The sequence below is a fragment of the Dipodomys merriami genome, unplaced genomic scaffold (assembly GCF_024711535.1).
Source record: "Dipodomys merriami isolate MVZ:Mamm:240054 unplaced genomic scaffold, mDipMer1.0.p SCAF_4, whole genome shotgun sequence".
Lineage (NCBI taxonomy): Eukaryota > Metazoa > Chordata > Mammalia > Rodentia > Heteromyidae > Dipodomys > Dipodomys merriami.
The window spans coordinates 82,325,696-82,349,338 of record NW_027205603.1 but is presented as its reverse complement, the minus strand read 5'-3'; the positions used below and the strand labels follow the sequence as shown (position 1 = coordinate 82,349,338).

General features: G+C 43.6%; 2 protein-coding genes across 3 annotated transcripts in view; both read right to left on the bottom strand.

The window, feature by feature from the left end:
* Sqle (squalene epoxidase) overlaps positions 1–21,612 on the bottom strand; it is a 31,119-nt gene extending 9,507 nt beyond the window's left edge. Inside the window, exons 1-5 of one of the 2 annotated variants that reach the window (XM_069991388.1) lie at positions 21,160–21,612; positions 20,405–20,493; positions 3,695–3,944; positions 2,597–2,777; positions 1,104–1,200 (exon numbers count right to left, since the gene is read on the bottom strand). In XM_069991388.1, coding sequence (XP_069847489.1) covers positions 1,104–1,200; positions 2,597–2,777; positions 3,695–3,944; positions 20,405–20,458 — 582 coding nt within the window. In that variant the 5' untranslated portion in view covers positions 20,459–20,493; positions 21,160–21,612. Of the gene's footprint in view, positions 1–1,103; positions 1,201–2,596; positions 2,778–3,694; positions 3,945–7,785; positions 8,086–20,404; positions 20,494–21,159 lie in introns of those variants that run through there. The other variant, XM_069991387.1, reaches the window with a different exon arrangement.
* Positions 11,343–20,465, bottom strand: Znf572 (zinc finger protein 572). The gene is made up of 2 exons (XM_069991389.1): positions 20,379–20,465; positions 11,343–19,288 (listed from the first exon to the last, which is right to left on the bottom strand). Exon 2 carries the CDS (start codon positions 19,147–19,149, stop codon positions 17,779–17,781), a length of 1,371 nt encoding a protein of 456 aa, XP_069847490.1. The 5' UTR covers positions 19,150–19,288; positions 20,379–20,465; the 3' UTR covers positions 11,343–17,778.
* Positions 21,613–23,643: the final 2,031 nt, after the last annotated feature.

Sequence of the window (23,643 nt, the reverse complement as noted above, 5' to 3'; positions counted from 1 at the left end):
GGAAAAACAACACCAAGACATGCATGGACTACAGAGGAAACTTTGCAAAAGTACAATTGCTAGAAGGGGATAGATAACCAGAAGGCCCTTGGGTCCTTTACTCTGCTGTATTACTATGAAGATATATTAGAATTTTTTTTTTTTTTTGCCCTTTAATTCCTTAAGAATTCTGCTACTTCTGCCAATAATCTGTTTCTAATAATAATCCGTATGCCACACTTAAAACTTAAAATAATTTATGTGTATTTCACCACAATTATTTAAATAAAAAAGGATTAAATCATTAGAATGCCTTTCTGATTTAAACCACTCATTTTACCTTGTTTTATGTTGGCTCCTTTTTTCCTATTACCATTCCCCTCTTTGCTTCTCTGCTGATGTATATTTCTCGTACAGCTTTTTTTTTTTGGTCGGTCATGGAGCTTGACCTCTGCGTTTAGGCACTGTCCCTCAGCTCTTCAGCTCAAGGTGAGCACTCTACCGCTTGAGCCACAGCGCCACTTCAGGTTTTCTAGTGGTTTATTGGAGATAAGAGTCTCACGGACTTTCCTTGCCTGGGCTGGCTTTGAACTGTGACCCTCAGATCTCAGCCTCCTGAGTAGCTAGGATTATAGGCGTGAGCCACGTGCGCCCGACTTTCGTACAGCTTTTAATACTGTTAAATTGGCTTTGTTTTTCAAGTTTTTATATCATCCTTATGTGCACTCAAGAAGAAAATGGATTGTAATCTGTAACCCATCCTGTTTACACAGAACTTTCAGGACACGAAAAATTTGGAGTTTGAGTAGGGCAGCTCACACCTGTAATCCCAGCTACTCAAGAGGCAGGGATTGGCTGAATGATGATTCAAGGCCAGCGGAGGCAAAAGTTAACAAGACCCCATCTCAGTAAATAGGCTGGGATCAATGGCTACTGGGGAGGCCCTTAGTTAAAAGGATCAGCTGAGGCTGAAGCCCAGGTGAAACTGCTAAGACCTTATCTGAAAAATAACAGAAGTAAAAAGGGCTAGGAGCATGATTCATGTTAGAGTGTCTACCTAGCAAGTACAAAACCCCAAGTTCAAACCCTAGCACTGCCAAAACATAATATTTACTGTGTCTCACCTTGACCTCTCCAGTCTCTTTATCTTTGTATTGAACGCCCAACACAGTGTCATCTTCTTCCAGAAGCTGCAGCACAACACCTTCAATAAACTTGGCACTGAAGGAAAAGCACAAATAAATGCCTATTGCAGCAGAGCCAAGCAATTTAACTTAGGATAAGCAAAGTTCTTATTCTCTAACTCCATCTTACTCATTTACCTGCACACTTGTGCAGGTAATGTGTGCACTTGTGTGCAAGGGGAATGATCTGGAATGACAAAAAAGCAAAAACCAACACTAGCAAGCTTGAGAACTATGTGTGGTTTTTACTTAGTAATTTACCAACACTGAATACTCATTACAATGCAATGATTTTAAAGTACATTAGAACTACAGGTAAGGCTTAAGTGGGAGATCACCAGCTGGCAGCCAATGAGAGCTCTAAGACCCTGTGTTCAAGCTCTGGTAGGGTAGGAGATAGGATGCATGCATGCATAGATGGATGGATGGATGGATGGATGGATGGATGGAATAGAATGATGGGATAGAATGAGAGCAATGGGATAGATGGATCATACATATATACACAGAATAATTTGTATCTGAATTCATTAAAAGCCAAAATGCATGCAGAGAAACTTTTTTTTTTTTTTGGTCAGTGGCGGGGTCTAAACTCTGGGCCTGGGCACTGTCCCTCAGCTCTTCAGCTCAAGGCTAGCAATCTACCACTTGAGCCACAGCAACACTTCTGGCTTTTTCTGTTTATGTAGTGCTGAGGAATCAAACCCAGAGCCTCATGCATGTGAGGCAAACGCTCTACCACTGAGCCACCTTCCCAGCCCCAGGAAAATTCTTTTTTTGGGGGGCGGGGGAGGGGTGGGGTCCAGTCCTGGGGCCTGTATTCTGGGCTTGGGCCCTGTCCCTCAGCTCTTCAGCTCAAGGCTAGCGCTCTACCACTTAAGCCACAGCGCCACTTCCAGCTTTTTTCTTTTTGCTTATGTGGTGCTGAGGAATCGAACCTAGGGCCTCAGGTATACAAGGCAAACGCTCTACCACTGAGCCACCTTCCCAGTCTGAAAATTCTTTATAGTTCTGATAAAGGAAAAAAATCTCTATATGATATTCTTTTTTTTGGTCAGTCATGGGGCTTGAACTCTGGGCCTGGGCGCTGTCCCTCAGCCTCTTCAGCTCAAGGCAAGCACTCTACCACTTGTGCCACAATGCCACTTCCACTTTGCTGGTGGTTAACTAGAGATAAGTCTCATGGACTTTTCTGCCCGGGCTGGCTTTGAACCACAATCCTCAGATCTCAGCCTTATGAGTAGCTAGGATTACAGGCATAAGCCACCAATGCCTGGCTCTATATGATATTCTTAACAAAGGCACTAAATATAAGTATTCCTTCTAATATATAGTTTATTTTAATATACCTATGTTCTAGACTATATCCCAAATATTTATCCAAAATTATAAAATCTCATTTGTACAAAGGCCAAATTTATTTCTTGTCTTACTTGGGCTCTGCCATAGCTGCCTTCCGAAGACTCATGATGAATTTTCCATGATGGAAAGCTTTTCCATTCAGCACTTGCTTGTCATCTGACAAAGGAAAAGGAATCTGAACTTCCGATTTGCTTTCGTGATTATGAATTATGTAGCCATTTACCACCTGGGCATCAAAACCATCCACTGTATCTGCAAAACAATTCAGTTCAAAAACAATTAAGCTGATTCATTAATATTAGGAATCCCAAAACCCAGAGACATTCAAAATAAGTTTCTGCTTTAAAGCTATGAGACCATTTAGAGAATTGAACAATTAATATAAGTATCTCAGAAACTTAATGTTCCTGGAAGAGAAGAGTTAATTTAAGCACCAGTACTAATACTAACAAAAGAAACCTAAATCATGTTACACACCCCCAGCTCCACTGCCTATGGAGCCCTGCACGATCTGGCATCTGTCTACCTTAATATCCAACCTTTATCCTATGTCACTCTTTCTCTATCGCTCACTACTTGTTAGCTATGTTGTTCTCCTTGTCAGTCCCCTAAACAAAGGCGCAAATACATACATGTCAGGAACTGTTCTGAATGCTGTTATGAATAGGAAGCCATTTAATCCTTACAGCATACAAAGCAGACACTGTTAATGTCTGCCATTGTACAAGTAAGGAAACTAACAAAGAAAGTTGAGTTAGGTTAAAGCTAGTTGTCAGCCAATAAGAACCAGAGTTGGTATATCAATTTTTAAGACATTTCATTCTATTTCATAAAGTCTACTTCCTATCTCCTTATACTACTAAAACTTTATATTCTCCTTATATTTCAAGCAAACTGGCAAAATATAACAAATTTTAGAAATGAAATGGGGAAAAAAACAAAAGAGAATATACATCTACTAATTATAGAACAGCCTGAAGTGAAGAGTGCTTGCTAGCCAGGTTCAGTGGATCATAGCTACTTAGGAGGGTAAGATATGAGGACCATGGTTCAAAGCCAATCCAGGCAGAAAGTCTTTGAAACTCTTATTTCCAAGTGACCAGCAAAAAAGCCAGAAGTGGCTATGTACTTGCTTATCAACATAACTCCTTGAAAATGTATGAACCTACCTTCAAGACCAAGGTCTTTAAGGGCTTCATAACCACCTGGCTGCAGAAGTTCACCAACAATTCTGTCAGGCTCTTTTAAATCTCTCTCAATTACTGTCACCTTTCTTCCATCTCTGGAAAGGACTGCTGCCAAAGCAGAGCCGAGTACACCAGATCCCACGATGATAACTTCCGGATCATTTAGAGATGTTGCCATGGAGGTAGCTGCTCCTAGTGAAGTTGTTTCTGACATACTGATTCCTTTTCTGCACTGTTTAACAAAAAGAGGGAAATACATTTCCAAGTTGGTTAGCCTTACACCATACTAGGACCATATAAATTCAGGAAATGGCCTTTTGCATACTGAGTAAATGTTAGATCCCAAACCTCATTCAACCAAATTAACTGGTATCTTTCTTTTTCATCTTGATTGTATAATTCTCCAAATGTATGCTGAGCATCTACCAAATGCAAATCTCTCACAAATTCTGATTAACTTCACATTCTGCCCTATGCAGTACCTTTTAGATATTTCTAAACATACTCATCTTCACTTTCTTCTTTTGGATTTTTATTGCTTCAGAGTAGGGAGAGGGGAGGGAGGGAGGTGTGTGCTGTCCCTTAACTTTTTCTCATTGGTGCTCTACCATTTGAGCCTCAGGTCCACTTCTGGATTTTTGCAGGGCTTTCCCATCCAGGCTGAATTCAAACTCTGATCCTCATATCTTAAGTCTCCTGAATAGCTAGGATTACTGGTCTGAATCACTGGCTCCCCAATTGTATTTTTTTCAATTTTTTTTTTTTCTTTCGTCACTCATAGGGTTTGAACTCTGGGCCTGAGTGCTGTCCTTCAGCTCTTCAGCTCAAGGCCAGCACTCTACTACTTGAGCCACAGCACCACTTTCAGTTTTCTGGTGGTTTACTGGAGATAAAAGTCTCACGGACTTTCCTGCACAGGCTAGCTTAGAACAGTGATCTCAGCTTCCTGAGTAGCTAGGATTACAATACCCAGCTATCAATTTTTTACAAGTTCTCCCTACGTATCTCAGTCTGGCCTCCAATTCACTATGTAGTACACACTGGCCTTGAAATTAAGATACAGCTGCCACAGTTTTCCCAGTGCTGGGATTAGAAATCTGGCTCTACTTTTGGATTATCATTGGGAAAAAAACCTATCAATCTAAATCAGCTTGACAGAATAAAAAGATTCAAATACTGGCTATAGTTCTACTAAGTGAAGATTAATTAAAGAAAATTATGAAAGAACAAAACTTATTTTGAGCCCCTTGGCACTTGACTTAACAACTGCAGTCCTTAATTTGGAAGTACATATTTGATTCATCTCTTCCTGTTTTCCCATCCTGGCACTTTGAAAAGCCTTTTTAAATTAGTTGTGGTCCTCCAACATAGAAACAAAGATGGACATTAAATCTATCCCTGGTTAGACTGACAGCAAAAACTTTTACTTTGGGGCTGGGAAGGTGGCTCAGTGGTAGAGCGCTTGCTTTGCATACCTGAGGCCCTGGGTTCGATTCCTCAGCACCACATAAGCAAAAAGAAAAAAGCCAGAAGTGGTGCTGTGGCTCAAGTGGTAGAGAGCTAGTCTTGTGCTGAAGAGCTGAGGGACAGTGCCCAGGCCCAGAGTTCAGGCCCCACGACCGAACCAAAAAAAAAAAACTTTGATCCTAAAATTGTGTTTTTAGAGATTTATGAATATTGACAATTGCAGTTCATGTTCTTTTTTTTAATGTATAATTCATTCTCATATTAAGTGTTTTTGGTAGATAGACGAACAAATTTGAGTATGTATCAGATAAAGAATTTCAAAGAACCATTTTCGTTGAGTTCTCCAACATTGGAGACTGTCAGACTAAATGTCACTTAAAGAGATTCAAGTAGAGGAGGGGGAAATGTAATAAAATCTAAAATCCTAGCTGGGCGCCCGTGGCTCACACCTGTAATCCTAGCTACTCAGGAGGCTGAGATCTGAGGATCACAGTTCAAAGCCAGCCCAAGCAAGAAAGTCCATGAGACTCTTATCTCCAATAAAACCACTAGAAAACTGGAAGTGGCTCAGTGGTTCAAGTGGTAGAGCACTGGCCTTGAACTAAAGTTTACAGGGACAGCCCTCGAGCCCAGATTCAAGCCCCACGACCAATTAAGAAAAAAAAATCTAAAATCCTTTAGAATCTATACATCCTTAGAATCTCCACAATTCTAGTATTCACCAAGCATATTTTTTCCTCTATAATACATTCCTTTTTTTTTTTAAGGCCCGAGACCAGTACTCAAACTTGGTACCTGATTCATTTGTTCATTGACTAATGCTGTACCAACTGAGCCATGCCTACAACCCCCATTCCACTGTTTGTATCTCATAATAGAAATGCTCTTTTGTCCTTTTTCTGTTCAAAGAGAAAAAATAGTCTATTTTTCCATTAGTTTTAAAGTTTAAAACAACTACTATTTAAGTTACTGTGCTCAGTGTAAGACAAGCCTTTTTCATCATCTTAACCATTTATTCCATTTTTCTTCCTAAAATGTTTTGATTACACACACAAAAGGTCGTTGAGAGGAGAGCCCTAAAATCAAATCTTTCAGAGCCTGATCAAGAGGAAATGCAAATGGAACTTAGTACTCAACAGATCACTCTCTGACCAGCTATCTAAATTCTAAAGACAAAGACTAAAGCATTCAGAAAAATATACTGCTGCAAGCAACCTAACTTTCCCTACTAAAAAATATTTCTCTAGAATGCATGATGACAGTAACAGCATTCCAGCTACTAGAACAAATGCAGTGACCCTAAGTTATAAATACTAGGGTTTTCAAATTAAGAAAGATTCCCTCCTCCTTATTTTCCAACCTATACTCAACATGCCACTTAACAGAACGACTCAAAAGGCTTCCAACAAATGTACACTACTCTAGACTACTATTGCCACTATTCACTAAATGGTTGGGCACCTGGCATTTGGCAAATATTAAACCTTTGAGTTCCCTGACTACCCACACAAGCGGTGCCATCTTTATCTACCAGATATAGATGATTCTGTCTTCATCAGAACAGTAATTGATTCTTACAGAAATTAAGCAATGAACCAAAGGCCTCCCAGTTGGAAATGGTAGAGCAAAAATTCTAAACTAGGGAGGGAAAGAGGGAGAAAAATGAGGAAAGAGGTAACAAGTTAGACAAAAAATGTAACCACTGCCTTACTTAGGTAACTGTAACCCCTCTGTACATCACCTTGACAATAAAAACAAATAATTCTAAACCAAATCCCTGTTTCCTATAAACATTGTTCATGTGTCCTGTGAATACAGCAAAATGATGCAGATACAGAAGTCTACATAACTTTGTAGGTCACATATCCTAACTTCAAGGCTGGGTGTCCTGCTACAGTATGGCCTGATAACCTTACTTTCATAACTACATATCTAAAATCCATTCTTCACAGCAACTGGAATGTTCTTATGAAAAAAGTAAAATTCAAGGAATCTTATCCATGCTTAAACTCCCCAGTGCTCTTGAGTAAAAGTCCAAACTTTCCTGGCCAACAGGCCTGACTGGTGTGGCTTCCACCACCCCACATCTACTGTCATCAGCTTCCTCCATCCCCTTGGCAGGAATCCTAACTTCACGCCATTTAAAGACCCAGCCTCTAATTTATTTCCTTGAGACAACGTTGTATTGACTCACAATGTCCCAATGCCTACAGGCAAGATGTAACACATTGTCTTCCTTCCCAACTACAAAGGCAATCCTCACCCCAGGATTTCAGTAAAACTTTTTTGCCAACAGCAAAAAAAAAAAAAGAAAAAGAAAAAGAAAAAGAAAGAAAGAAAAAAGAAAAAGAAAAGGTTCTCTCCTCCTTCAGAATGAAATATTTCATCTTTCCAAACCAAACCCATATCCAACCTTTGTCTAAGTATCAATCAACGCTAAATGAAGTATTTTTTTCACTTTTCTTTCTATCGAAGTAGCCATGACCCAGCTTAAAGAAATTCCCCTAAATGTAAATTGTCACCTTTCTCGAAGTAAAACTCGAATCCGAATTTTAAAAATTCATTAGAACATTCATTCATTTGCCCCCCTCAGCCATCAGCCTTACCCTCCGGGACTCCAGCTGCCCTTTCTTTTCTGCCCCAGGGGGTGACTTGGCCCAGAAGAAGCCAACGAGGGGCAGAGCTGAAAGAACGTCGAAGATGGCAAACTGGGAGCCGCTAAGCTGGAGCCCCAGGAGGCCCCCGTTTCGGTGGCGGTAGCGATAGGAAAGCACCAGGCCCAGGGTCAGGAACACCAGCACGCACAACAGGAGCTCCTTGTTGGCCAGCGTGACGAAATCGCCGCATTTCTTATAAAAATAGGTGAACGTGGCAATGCCGAGAAAAGTCCACATGGTTCGACGGCTCCTTCGGTGGCACCGATCACAGCTGAGCTTCTTCTCCCCAGCCACCCCAATGGGGTTCTGGCGATTCCCTCCCCCGCCTAAAAACACGAGGTAGTCTCGGGAGGATGCTGCCGAGCACCCCTACACCATGTCGCAGGACTGCCAGTCAACGAGGTCAGCGTCTAACACACGGACGCGGGCCGGGCGCGCGGCGCGGCCTCCGGGCCAGCCCTCGGCTGCCGGCCGTGGGGGCGGTTTCCGCGGCGGCGGCGGCGGCGGCGGCGGCGGCTGGCGGCTTCCGACGTCGGCGAGTCCGCGGTGGGATGGCTCTTCCCCTCCCCTCTCCTCTTCTCTCGCGGGTCGGCGAGGGCGGAGCGGCTCGGCCGAGGCCCGAGGGCGCCGGCAGGTGGGACGGGACCGTGCCCGGCCCTCCCTCGGGGCGCCACGCCTGGACCGCCTCCTCCCTCAAACCACCGCCTCTGATTACCCACCGCGGCCCCGCGCCCCGACCTGGCGACGTCTCCGCGAGCCCCGCGCTCGGCGGCCCGGAACCCGCCGGACGACACTGCGGCTCCCAGGCAGGTGAGCGCGGGAACACGGAGCCTCCCTCCGACGCTCGGCGGCGGCGCCCGACGGCCTCCTCACCAGCATCCCTCGCGGGCAGCCACGGCTGCCCTCCTCCCGCCCCCGACTTCCCGCGCGCGCCGCTTCCACCGTAACCAGAGTAACCGCCGCACGCCCCGCGCTCGCCGCCCCGGCCGGCGCGCTTCAGCAGGCGGGGCGGGTACGGTTCAAGGGAGGGACCGAGGGGAGGCGGGACCGAGAGAGCGGCCCCGCCCTGCTGCGGCTCCGCCCCCCTACCCCACCACCAGCCAATGAGGATGCGCTCCGCGCGGTAGGCCGAGATGGCGCTATGGGGCGCTCAGCCAATGGCGGGCGGCGCAGTCCAGGCGGCGTCGCCCGGAGAGGCGCTAGGGCGATGTTGCGTGGTGAAGGGTGGGGGCGTGGGGTGGGCGCCCGGCCTAAGTGGGCTGACGGAAGGTATCTGCGGGCTTCGTGTGGGGCGGGGCCTCGGCCGGCTTCTCTCCACGTCCGGGCTCGAGGCCCTCCCTCAGGAGGAGTGGAGCAGGTTCCGAGGATGGGCCGGCCTGGCCTCGGGGTGGGGCGGAATGAGCGCCCACCGATCCCGGCTCGGCCCCGCGTCGCTGGGAGCCCTGAGCCGGGTGGGGCGGAGGGTGGTGTGGAACGTGAGGCGGACAGCACCTGGGCGGACGCGGCCCGCGCCGGCCACGGCAGATCCTGCCGGGCCTAGCCTTGCGCTGTCGTGGGGTTAACTCGCGCCCAGACACGGGGGGCTCCCAGGGTGGGGGTCGGTGCTGCTCTGTGTGCCAGAGCATCGTGGCGCCATGCTGGGGCTTCCCCAGGGTTTCCCCACCCCGAGACCGCTGGCCTCCGCCCGCAGCGCCGTCTTTATGGGCCCCGCTGCAGGCTCTCGGTCCCCTCTGCCCTCGGGTCTCCCCGGGCCTTCCTGTTCGTGGCACCTCCGTATTTACTGATTCTGCTTAGGGCTGTGTATTATCTCGCCAATCTCAAAATTATCTTGAGGAAAGGGTCTGATAAACTTAATAAATGAGTAAGATTGACATTGGCACCAAAGGAAGATCTGGTGACTAGAATCGGGAAGCCTCTAGATTGTGACTGCCTCTAACCAGCTTTTATTTTTATCTTACTGGGGCTTGACCTCAAGAGCTCGAGCTCTTGCTCAGATTGCTTGCTCTTTGTTTGGTGCTCTGCTTGACCCATTCCTCCAGTCAAGCATTTTGCTGGCTAATTGGATATGGAATCTCATGGAATTTTCTGCTCAGGCTACCGTTGAACTGTGAGACCCTCCTGAATAGGCAGGATTACAGGCAGGAGCCGCTTGTACTCAACTATAACCAGCTGGACACTAAACCACATCACTTTAGGCCCAAAATATTCTATTTTACCTGCTAATAAGGTATTTGTCAGAACACTCTTGTAGGTGTGTGTGTAAATTGTTGGCCAATAAGATACATTAAAAACAATGAAATTAAATTAGCATTAACTCCTCAGAACATTAACATATACCATAAAATTACACAGAAGTTATCCATAAAATACACCATGTAATGATATGCCTCTAGATTTTAAAAAGTCAACAATGACCATGTGAAAAGGAAAATGCTATCAATTTGCAAGGTGCCCACAAGGCTAAATAGTCCAGTAAAAGCATATTCCCTATGAATTGCCAAAGTTCATCAGGCAGTTTGACTTTTTATGACAAATGATTATAACACATAGTGATGCATAATGACAGGAGAAAAGAAGCAACTTCTAGAAGAACTTAGAAACTTAATGGATAATTAATTAAATATCAAGGTGACCAGACACAAATTTTTAGGATTTAAATGGTCCTCAAATGGCAGATATATACTAAAGACAGTCACAGACAGAATCATGACAATAGAAATCCCTACACCTAAACAAAAAGCTGATAGGACTATTTAATTACAGAAAACAAAAAAGACCTTATTTAAATATCATACTACAACCTATGTATAAAATGACAATAAAGTCACAGGACTTCACATGAGGAGCAGAACTGGATCAGGCACTAAAACATCAAATGATTGTCTCTGCTTTCCAAAAACTATATTACCCACAATGTAAGTACAATTAAGATTAGAAATCAAAGCCATGAATCAGTGGCTTATGCTTATAGTCCTAGCTACTCAAGAGACTGACACCTGGGGCTCTTGGTTTGAAGCTAGCCTGGACAGGAAAGTCTAAAACCCCAGAAATGGGGTTGTAGCTCAAGTAGTAAAGCACTGGCCCTGAGCAAAAAAATCTCAGGGACAGCACCCAGACTCTTTAAGTTCAAGCCCCAGGACTAGAGTAACAACAAAAAAAACCCCAAAGATTAGAAATCATGATGGCACAAGACATGGCACCTGGCCATATGAACCAAGGAGCCAAAGAGCATAATTTTGTTCCACCATGATTCTACACAGTTAAATTCTCATAGGCATCAAGTACATACTTTTTGAAAACTACATTTGGTTAACTTATGAGACACAAAAAGATTCAAAAACCTCTGACTGGCAAGGGACTAAAATCAGATGTATTTTACCTTCACTCCACTAGATAAAGGTGAGTCCAGAAAGTTGGCAGGTATCCAGATTGACCAACTGATCAACCAGGCCCAAAAGAGGAACTTCTCTTCTCTTTGTAGATCTTCTCTTTGTGGATCTGTTGGCCAGGATTAATACCAAAGTCACAACACAGCCATCCCAACATAGGGAAATGGGATCTTGCCTGGTCAAATAACCTCCATAATAACCTTGTTTACAGACATCAGCTTCGTGGCCCATGTAAAATAGAAATGAAAACCAGCAGCCTTAAGGCGAGGACCAACATGGTCTTCACTGAGCCAGGTGCTCAGTGGTCTGCATGTCATACAAAACTCATAGTCTTAGTACTCACAGTCAAATGATCAGAAGTGAAAAACAGACATAACTATATGTTTACAGACTCCACAGTGGCAAACAGCATAGCCCTGTCAGTCACTCAAATGGACACATAATGACACATAAATGGCAAACCTGTGGTCATACCAATATTGGAAAGACAAGAAGCTTCAAAAGAAAACAAAATGACACCAGGGCCAACACACATATCAGCAAAATCAGAAGGATGATTCACAAACAACCAAATACAATAGCCAGGTCGATGACCCCACATAAAACATAAAGATAGAGGACCAGGTACCTAAATTAGAATTAGGGATACAGATTAACTATAGACATATACTTTCACTTGTAACACTTGGGAAGGGCAAAGATGACATGGATATTTCCAAAGTAACCAATAAGAAAGGGAAGAAAAAAAACCCACAAACTAAAATTGTAAGGTCCACTCCTGGATGGCAAGCAAACTCTGCCCTCCTCACAGCCAAGTCTCCACCCAGTACCTTTGTTACCTAGGCAACTGGCACACCTGGAAAGAGGTCACATTCTGCATCCCCTGAGGTCACATCTGGATCCCGATGTGGCCACACCTTTCTCTCACCTGGTCCCACCTTCCTTGGCCATACCTTCCCTCCCCCACCCCCCACAGATAAGGCATTGCCCAGGGCCAGATGCTCTCTTTGCCAGCCGTATGGAGTGCCAACTTGGCCTGGTGCCAGCTGGTCCGCTGAATAAACCTACCCCTTACCTGAGCACCACGTGCATGGTGTTGTTCTCACTTGGCAGCCTCTTTAAAAACTTAACAAAAATCACACCACGGGACATCTTTAGGTAAATAAATAAATATATATATATATATATATATATATATATATATATATATATACACACACACACACATATTCAAAGGACATATGAACACTCACTATATAAAAGGACAGCAGATGGGAACCAGAAATAACTTGACATGAGATAGGAGAGGCCATGCAGAGTGCAAAATCTCATTGATAAAATTTAAATTCAGAGTTCCAACAGACACTATTCAAGCCAGATACATTTAATTTTATTATGCAGATACACTTTCCAGGACCACTACAATACCACCAACCAAAAATATGTGGTAGCAGTGATAGACATCTACATTGTTGAAGCTTTAGCAGAGGCCAAACAACAGCTTTTACAAGCTGAGCACTAATGCTATGAAATGCAGCCTGTGGGTCCTCTAGGATAACAGAGAGTGACAAAGGAACCCATATCACAGTAGAGACAGTGCAGTGCTTGTTAGACAATGAGATCTGCAATGGAATCTTCATTTACCCTATAACCCTACACGAGCGTGACATATTGAAAATTTGTATAATCTATTGAAAAGAAATCAATTAGAATTCTAAACTTTGCAATTGAATGTGCTTCAGGTATATTTCTGTGTAAAAGAGATTGAAGGATTAAGGGAAGCCTGCATTCCTATTTTAATATAATTTTAAAAAACAGAGAAAGAAGAAAAATCAAAAACTCCCAACATGTTACCTTACGAAGTCCAAGGCAAAACTAAAGATTAAACATATATCACCACAAGAGATTCTGGCACCAGGAGACAAAAACTGTTTTGGACAACAAGACACAAGGGACTATATATATATATATATATATGTTAGATATAAATTAGTTATGTGTATTTATATATATACATGTATATGTATGTGCATGCATATATATGTACATATGTAACTCAGCCTAAATAACTAGTATGTATCTACACATATATATCCAAATAACTAGTCATAAATAAATTGATCTTGTTGGCCATACTAACTTTCACCTTCAACTTGACTACTGCAGCAATAATGTAATAAGTACTTAAACTGCTTTTGCTAAGACTATTGACTCCTTTTTAGAGTCCATGAATAATTAACTAAAAGCAGGAGAAAAGTATAGCATCCTTGCCTCTGTTTTAGATAGACCTGTCCTTGTTCTGATCCATTCACTTTGCAAACAACTTGGAAGCCAAGAACAGGACATATTGATAATATATTTATAATAAGGAAATGGAGAAAACTGCCCTAATGGACAAAGCACCTGCCAGGCAACCATGATTTGATTACCTGACCAGTGATGATAATTATAGCAACTCCAGAACCCCTCCATAATTATTAACCAGGCTGTTGTTTGACTAGAACTGTTTAGTAATTATGCAAAACTTTCATCCTTTGCTCCCAGCTCTTTGTATATTTAAATCTAAACCTCAAGTCTCTACCCTAAAGATAGCTGAAGATGGTCTCCCTCCTTTCAGAGTATGTCCTGTGTCATAAATAAATCTCTTTGATCTACTCTTTCCTATTATCTATTTGGTGTATAGAGGCAAGTGGTTCGACCTGACATGTGGCATTCCAGGGCTTCAGGTATAAGGCCTAAAAACCTCATTTCCATGACTCTTGCATTGACATTCCACATTAGCTTATTTTTGCATGAAAAAAAATAATTATTTCTCCTATATTGCTTCTCACACAAACATGTCATGAAGGAGGCTGCAAAGAGGTATGACTGGCGTCTCTGAGATCTGTGATGCTCTGGGGATTTTACCTGCTCAGTAGTCTCCAGTTCTGCAATGGCAAACTATAGGATGATTTTGCTCCTTTCTCTCATGAGAAACAAGAAATTGTCAAGCAAACCTGTAGACAATCTGAATACTTAAGTATGTGAGTCGAGACATATTTAGACATTAACATAAAATACATAAGCATGATACTCATTCAGCATTCATTGATGCCACCATTTGCCAAGTGTAGCGTCAAATGCACAGAGCGGGGCGGGGGGAGGATGGGAAGGGATGGGAAAGGGAAACAAAGAAGGAGGCTAAAATGCTTGAAAAGAAATGTACTCATTATCTTGCCCATGTAATTGTAATCCCTCCGTACAGTATTTTCAAATTAAAAAAATGCCACAGAGTTTGCAATTTTACAGAGCAAACCTAACCCACTTTAATCAGTAAGTATCTCTAGATCTTCAGATTTTTTAAGTAAGTTTGAAAATGGAGTCTTTAGCAGAGTGGGTATAGTTCTAGAGATAGTAAAAAGGAGCTGTAAAAACTTGCATGCTCTTCTAAACAAGACCATTCGTACACATTTTGCTCGTCCCATTGTCACTTGACCGCTGCTACTCAGAGAGGTCATTAGTAGGATTCCATAAAGTAAGAGACTAGCTGAGACCAGTCTTTCAAACATATAATGGGCCATTGCCAGATTTACCGTCCATACTTCCCATTATGAGTGAGGAAATTTCTACACCTTGAGGGAGAAGGAACTTGGTAAACCTGACTTGGATGACACGGTCAATGAGAGCGTCCACCTTTATATTAGAGGTATCTGTTAGCATGTTCTAGCAGTTGTAAGGGTGTATAGCATTTAGGGGTGCACTTCCTGCTAATTCTACAGCTATACACATTACCCTGCGTGTCTCCCTATGACACTGTAGGGAAAAAAAAAAACAGAAGTCCCTTTTTTGAGTAAAAATGGAATATATGAGGCTCTCATAATTAAAAGAAATTATGAACCATAAATAAGAATGTTTCTTTACCCACAATGCTGCTGAGTCATTTGTGCTAGGAAGAAAAATAAAAAACACAGGCTGAGCGCTCATGGCTCATGCCTGTAATTTTAGCCACAAGGGAGAAGGGAGGTAGAGAACAGGTTGATTAAAGTTCAAGGCCAGCCTGGGGAAAGTTTGTGAGACTTCCATCTCAACCAACAGCTGGAAAGTGATATGCCCCTGCTATGACAGGAAGTGGAGATAGGATTGATGTCCATACTGGCCTGAGAAAAAGTGAGAGCATAATTCAAAAATAACCAGAGTATGGGGCTGGGAAAGTAGCTTAGTGGTAGAGTGCTTGCCTTGCATGCATGAGGCCCTGGGTTCAATTCCTCAGCACCACATAAGCAAAAAGAAAAAAGCCCAAAGTGGCGCTGTGGCTCAAGTGGTAGAGTGCTAGCCTTGAGCTGAAGAGCTGAGGGACAGCACCCAGGCCCAGAGTTCAGGCCCAACGACTGACAAAAAATAAAAATAAAAATAACCAGAGTAAACAAAGCTAGGGAGGCATGGCTAAGTGTAAAATTTCTGCCTAGCAAGTACAAAGCTGTAACTTCAATACCCAGAACTGAAGAGAGAAAGGAAGGAAAGAAAAAAAGGCTGATGGGAGGGAGGGAAGAAAGGTGATCAAATGTAAGTTATGATCAAAGCAAGGGTCTTCTGAACTCTAGGTAAGCACTTTACCACTGAGCTACTGAGCCCTATTTCTGTTCTCGAATACTTTATCCTTAGGGTTCCTGTCAATAATCACAATCTCCAAGCAGGGTAAGTTTGGGGCTATATTGCTACTTCTGTTTTCTTTCTTTTTGAGACAGGGTCTCACTATGTAGCCCAGGTGACCAGGAACTTGACATCCTCCTGGCCTCGAGCTATTTCTGTGTTAAAAACATGTGAGCTAGGCATGGTGGTGCCTGCTTGTAATCCCAGCACTTGGGAGAGGCTGAGACAGCCCAAGCAAACTAGGCTACCTAACAGGACCCCCTGTCTCAAAGGAAAAAAAAATACATTTTTTCAATTTGTTTCCATGAATAATAATGCCATTAGAATTTATAGAGATTCTGCAATGGATTAAGCACTGTGCTAGAAGCTTTGTAAAATCCCCATAACAACCTTGCAAACTAGGTATTATCTTTGCTATACAGATGGAGGAACTGAGGCTTAGCTTATTGTGTGAATTTGCACAGATCATGTGATTGATGACTGTACACCATACTAAGGCTGCTGCTGAATTTCAGCCTCAACCATACACCCATAACTTAATTAGCAAATGTTAATCCAACTCTGAGTTGTCTGTGGTTTAAAAACAAATACTGTGAGAATGGAGACCAGCCCCAAGTGGTAGAAAGTCTCTTTGCAACTGTGAAGTCCTGAATTTAAACCCCAGTATGGCCAAAAGAAGTAAAATCTCATCCCTGTATATTATAATTTAAATTGGGCAATGCTGTATAAGATAGAAAAATGCATAGAAATCAATTATAACCAATGTTTCCTCTTTGAAAAGGAAAAAAAATCACCCCATAGTATTTTATTACCTTTATTGTTAGTTCTGCTTTATTTTTAATCATATAAAAATATTTAAAAATTGAGCAAGGTGCCAGGAGCTCACATCTGTAATCCTAGCCACTCAGGAGGCTGAAGGTTTGAAGCCAGCCTGGGCAGGAAAGTCCATGAGATTCTCATCTCCAATCAACTACTTAGAAAAAGCCAGAAGTGGCACTCTGGCTCAAGTAGTAGGGTTAGCCTTGAGCACAAAAAGGCTCAGGGCCTGAATTCAAACCCAAGGACTGGCCAAAAAAAAAAAAAAAAGATGCAAATGTTTCATCAATACCACAATATTGAAAGATGAAATAAATCCTCCTGTCACCAGATTCCTCATCAACTACACCCTTCACAGCAGAGTTGGCCCTGTCTGGTTTCACGTGCCTAATATCCATCTCTACATAATCTTCACACAATGTATGTCGAACCCAACAATGCATTGAAATCCTGAGCAACTCAAAGGAGTCCTGAGCTTTCTCTTCATCTACTTTTTGCACTAGTATGTCCCAAAGCAAGACTCCCACAGAACAGACTATGAGGTCTCAGTTATCAGATCCATAGACCAACTACATCAAGAGGTGGCCAAACAGAAGCTAAGGAATCTCAAGGTCTCTGACCACTGATTCAGAATTAGTGGGTCAATTAGGAAACAAACCCATTCTCTGATCAGACTAGACTAGGAATTACATAATGAAAACCCTGAGGGAAGAAAGATTATCAAAATTTAAAAACAAGCTGGGGGGTGGCAGAGCATCTGCCTCAAGTTAAGAGAAGTCTTGGGTTCAAATAACAGTACTATCACACACAAAAATTAAGAACAGAACTCAAGATTCTAGCCCCCCCAGTTCTGGTTTCTGGTCTAGATAATGTTCTCATGAGCCCACTTCTTTACCCTTGGGTTATTCTGAATTTTTACTTGGAGCCTTTTATATCTTGCTTTAAAACAATCACAACAACGATCTTTTTCTTCATCCTTGATGGTGTCTCTTACTGGATAGATCCCAGACCTTAGACATCTGATTCTTCCTTAACCAATATACCCACTGAAACCTCAGGGCACCATGGGTGGCGGGGTGGGGTTGGGGGACCACCAGGCCTCTGGGACTCAGGAAGATGAATTTGAGAGTGAAAAGGAAGGGATGAGGACCATCTCCCCTGAGCACATTTTCCATGTCCACTCATGGGGAAAACTTCTCACTTCTGAAGATTCAAAAGACTTTTTGATGTGACTTTTCTGATGCTGACTGAGGTAAGCACTTCTGCTGAAGCATTTCTCACAGTTGACACATTTGTAAGGTTTTTCCCCTATGTGGGTCCTCCGGTGCCTGATAAGGTTAAAGCTCTGACTGAAGTGCTCACCACAATCAGGACATTTATAAGGCTTCTCTCCCGTGTGTGTCCTCTGGTGAATCATTAGAGTAGAGCTCTGACTGAATGTTTTCCAGCACTCAGAACATCGATAAGGCTTTTCTCCAGTATGTGTTCTCTGATGTCTAATGAGATGGGAGCTAAGGCCAAAACTCTTTCCACATTCACAACATTTATATGGTTTCTCTTCTGGTGGGACTATGCATTTTTCTATCACACTGCATCTCTGAAGCATGCTTTCTTCACATTCAAATTTCCCATCAGATTTTTCTCCTGTGTGTGTTTTCTGGTGTGAAAGAAGGCTTGAACTTCGACTAAAATCCTTCCCACACTCTGGACACTGATAAGGTTTTTCTCCTGTATGTATTCTTTGATGCTTTGTTAGAGTAGAATTACAACCAAAGTTTTTTCCACATTCAAGACATTTGTAGGGCTTCTCACCTGTGTGTGTCCGCTGGTGACGAATCAGGCTGGAACTCTGAGTAAAACTCTTTCCACAATCTGGGCATCTGTAGGGTTTCTCTCCAGTGTGAGTCCTTTGGTGTTCTATGAGGACATAGCTGTGGCTGAAGCCTTTTCCACAAACAGGACACTCATACGGCTTTTCACCTGTATGTGATCTGTGATGCTGAATAAGGTGGGAGCTGCTACTGAAACTCTTCCCACAGTCAGGACATTTGTAGGGTTTCTCTCCCGTATGAGTTCTCTCATGGATAATGAGGTGGGAAGTATTGCTGAAGCTTTTCCCACACTCTGCACACTGGTAGGGCTTCTCTCCTGTGTGAGATCTTAGATGCTGAGTTAGGTGAGAACTGTTAGAAAAGCATTTCCCACACTCAGAGCATTTATAAGGCTTTTCTCCTGAATGGGTCCTCTGGTGAGTACGCAAATGAGAGCTATTACTGAAACTTTTCCAACACTCGAAACACTTGTAGGGCTTGTGTCCAAAGGGTAAATTTGGCTGAGCAGAAGATGTGCTGTGATCTACGGAATCCCATTCCTGAAGATGGAGTATATCATTCTCTTTCCTTGTAGGATTTCCCAAAATCTCTAACTTACCTTCATTTTCATAGGAATTGTGACACCAAATCTGATTTCCTTGGAACATTATCAGTGGTACTTCTTCATTATCATCATGCTTAGAATTCTGCAGACCATGTCTTTTAGACCATTTGAAGCATGCTCATTAAGTTTATCTGTATCCAGATTATTGTGTAGAAAAGTTCTTAAACTAGTCTTAGTTTCATCTGTAAGAATAAACAAAAGTTCTAAACATTCCCTAATCACTGCTGGACAAAGAAATTCTGAATTATGGTGGGGTAAATAGCAATGTCAAATCTTATGAAGTACTTTACAGAAAAAAGTTTCTAAATCTAGTGTTCCTTCTTGTACTCTATGGGGTCACCAGAAGCAGGTGAATTTGTTGTCCTTATTAACAACAAACAAAGTATGTAAACTATCATCAGAAATGGACAACAGGATGGGCATCAATCTAAAATCAAATGTATAAACTTTATTTTAGAAGACTTTAAAAAAATTGGAGCTTGAATACAGGATCTGGGCACTATCTCTTAGATATTTTTTGCTCAAGAATGGCACTCTACCACTTGAGCCACAGTTCTACTTCCAACTTTTTGGTGGTTAATTGGAGATAAGAATTTCACAGGCTTTCATGCCCAGGCTGGTTTTGAAGGGAATGGTGATCCTCAGATCTCAGCCTCCTGAGTAGCTAAGATTACAGGAATGAACCAGTGCCCAGTCTTTTCTAGAAGACTTAAAAAAAAAAAAAAAAGGGAACCTAAGTGGTGATAAATCTGAAGAGGGTTGCATATGAAGTAAAAATTGGACAACAGCTTAGTTAAAATACAAACAAATATAGAAATAGCAGTAGCTACTGTTATAAGAATAACGTATCTCAGGCTAGGAAGGTGGCTCAGTGGTAGAGCACTTGCTTTGCATGCATGAGGCCCTGGGTTTGATTCCTCAGCACCACATAAGCAAAAGAAAAAAGCCAGAAGTGGCGCTGTGGCTCAAGTGGTAAAGCATTAGCCTTGAGCTGAAGAGCTGAGGAACAGCGCCCAGGCCCAGAGTTCAGGCCCCACGACCAGACCCCCCCCCCCAATAAAAAGAATAACATCTCATTAAAATTCAATTTATAACTCATAAAGATTATATCTAATTTTAAAATATACACAAGATTGAACTGAGTCTAAGAACTGATGACAGAGCACAGAATTAAATTAAGGTTTGTCTCATTCTGATATCCCATTCTTTCCCCCATACTAGGACATCTTATAACAAATTCCCTAAAGATTTAGCTCATCTTGATTCCTTCACCTGTAAATAGGCTTTCCAAACTCTACCTTCTTGGTGAAGCCATGAGAAGCTGGAAATAACAGCTTTCTTCCTTGCTCCATTGCAACTCTCACAGCCAGGCTTGCGATGAGGCATCCTGGGGAAAGGAAACAGGTGTCATGCTTGAAGGTATTCTAGTTTTTGTCCTGCTCCTTCCTTCCCAACCATTACAAAGTTAACAATTACAAGTATAGAATGCTCTATAATGTGCACTATAATGAAGAAATATGGCCCTTAGAAGTCATTTAGAAAATTGTATGCCAAAGGCAAGTATATAGAATTAAGAGTTATTCCAATTTACCTATTCTAAGGAAATCAATTTAAATACCCAATTATCTATTATTATCTATAGTAATTATAATCCTCTTCACAATAAAGGCCTGAGGATCAAGCATACTAATCCTTGCTGTTCACTCACAGTTTAGAAACACTTTTTAATTGATAAACCCTGTTCTTTAGTTAGGGGTACCAATAATAACTGCTTATAGACTTCATGGGACTTATATAGGTATAAGAGCTAAAAAAAAAAAATTTAGTTTCAAAAGAATACCTTAGTTGATGACAGAATAAAAAATCATTTGGAGTCAATTTTCAAGGAAAGATTTATATAATTAGTAATTAGTAAAAAAGAAAAAAAAACAAAAATTGGGGGTGGACTAGATTATAGAAATAGCCTCTAGATATAAAAGGGAGCCAAGAAAGGGACTTCTTCCATGTTTTCCGTTTCTACCATAATCAATATACATTTCAGCGAAAAGTTTACCTTCTAAAGCCTGATACGTGTTAAGGAAGTAGACGATGTTGTCTGCCCCTGAAAGGGAGTTATAAGTGGTATGACATCATTTGAGAACGTAAAGAAAAACACACTTTTAAGAGTCTAAAACGACAAAGCCCCTCGCCCCTTTTTTTAAGTATATATTTTCCCCTACTACTGCGTGTTCAGTGCCAGCTATCCAACTGAATAACTTGTACCTATTTCTCATCTAATTCTCAGAGAACAGCCCGTGATGTACAACCAATTGTATAAAGGAGGCCCTAAGAAAACTGTCCTAGGCCGCACAACCAGAGTGGTAGAACAGGGCTGCGCCAAGCGGACTGGCAGTGGAGATTCACACCCCCGGTTAAAGCAGAGCAGGGAGCAGCAGCAGCTGGGAGCGATCCCCAAGCGGAGACGGTCCGCCCGAGACCTGACGGGTTTCTGTTCATTGTCCTCGTTTTCAAAATGTGTGTGTACGGCCACACGCAGTGCCCAGGAGCCGGCCTCCCTCGGGCCGCCCGCCGGGCCAGCGGGGGCGCGTTCACCGCCGAAAGCGGACATCTGCAGCCATCTACTTACACACGCACGCACACACGACATAGGCCCAACAGAGTAGTACGTGTGCTGTCCGCGTGACACACTGCCACCCCGGAACTCACGCGGGCAGCGGCTGGCTCGTCTCCCCGCCCGCCCCGACCCGCACACACTATTAGGTTTGGTAGCACAGGAATCCTGGGCTCCGCCGACGGCCTCGGCGCCGCTTCGGGTGCAGTCTGAGGTCGCCGCGCGGGGAAGGCCGGCGTCGCGCGGGGCCCGGGGCGCGGGGCCCGGGGAGAAAGCGCGGCCCCCGCCCTCGGCTGCGGGCTCGGGGGCGGCCCCCGGGGGCGGGGTCCCGCCGTCCCCCGCGGCCGCCGCCCTCCCCCAGGGAGGAACGCACTGCGCGGGGGCGGGGGGGGGAGACGGGAAGAGGGGACGCACACCGGACACCCCAGCTGCCCCGGCGGTCCGGGAGGGAGACGCCCCCACCCTCACCCCGTGTCCCCGGAACCGGAAGTTGGCCGCGCCGGTCCCTGTGGGCTCGCCGGGGCCTTTCTAGGAAAGCGCGGTGGTCCGCCCTCTCGTTGGTCGTCGGCCCGGGGAGTCCGTCCGGGGCCCGGAGGAGCTCGGGCGCTTCTGGGCCCTCGAGGCGCCCTCGGCCTCGCAGGGTCGCGCTCGGATCGGCCGGAGACCCCACCCCCAAGCCAGTCTAGCATTTCGGCTCCCATTGCCTCTGTCCCCACCCCTGTGTGTGAAACTGGGCAGGGGCCACCTTTCCAACCTTTCCACCGTCCTCCGGCCAAACGTACAAATCCGCGTCCCGCTCTTCTCCTGCTACATACAGAAGTTCTGCCTTCCTGGAACCAAAGGCCCTTCCTGGAAACGTCCTAGTGTCCATCAAGCTCTGAATTGCCCTGACCCACCGCACCGCTTCCCTCCACTTTTTATTTTTATCAGGGTTCCCATTTTGATCACATCTTCACCCACTTTAACATTCCTCCTAGAAGAACCACAGTGTCACCAGTGTCACCAGTGATGCTCTTCGTTTTCAGTTCATCCTTTTGTTTCTCCGTCCAGACAGCAAGTTCCACGAGGGCCGTGCCAGCCTCTGATTTTGCTCATGATTCTTTGAACCCCAAACAGGAGTCTGAAGCATCCATTCAGCACACAGTCGTTGAAAGCCTACAATGTGCCTGTTAGTGTGTTATCTTAGAGGATATAACAATGCCTACTACAAAGAAGGGAAGACTGTTATGAATAGCAGGAAAAAAAGTAAATAATTCAAACAAGAATTGACATAAATTAAACAGACATGGTAGGATGCTCAGGAAAATGTACTGTTTGGGTTAACATGCTCAGGGAAGCCTCCTTTGATAAGGGCTTCTTTCTGCAGAAACACAAAGGAAGGGAAGATGTAAACCATTCTGCTATCTAAGGGATGAACAGCAAGAAAACGGATCTGGAGTTAAGAGCATGGTTGGCATGCTCAAGAAAATAAGGAGCAGAGCAAGTGAGGTGACAGCAGTAGGAGATGAAACAAATCAGACAGGCCAGGAGCAATGGACCTGGAGATGCAGCAACCACAGACCCATCAAGTTGAACTTGCCACCCAACTTCTCAGAGTGCTTGGAGCACAGAGCTCCAAGTTGCCATGAACAGACCCACCCAAACTCCACCCTTCCAGGCAGCCCACCACAGCCCGAGACTGATCCAGAGAGAGGTAGATATGCACTGGACACTATGTTGAAAATGAACTATACAACTTGTCGGGGAAGGGGGTCGAGAGGGAAAAACTGGGAGAAAATGTGGGAAGAGGTAACACTGTTTACTAAGAAATGTATTCATCACCTGACTTATGTAACTGTAGCCTCTCTGTACATCTTTACAATAATAAAAAGTACTCATTTATCTGACTTGTGTAACTATCACCCCTCTGCAGATCACCTTTATAAT

Bases quoted from the DNA above. Each gene is read 5' to 3' on its own strand.
- Znf572 (XM_069991389.1), bottom strand. From the start codon at position 19,149: ATGTTCCAAGGAAATCAGATTTGGTGTCACAATTCCTATGAAAATGAA.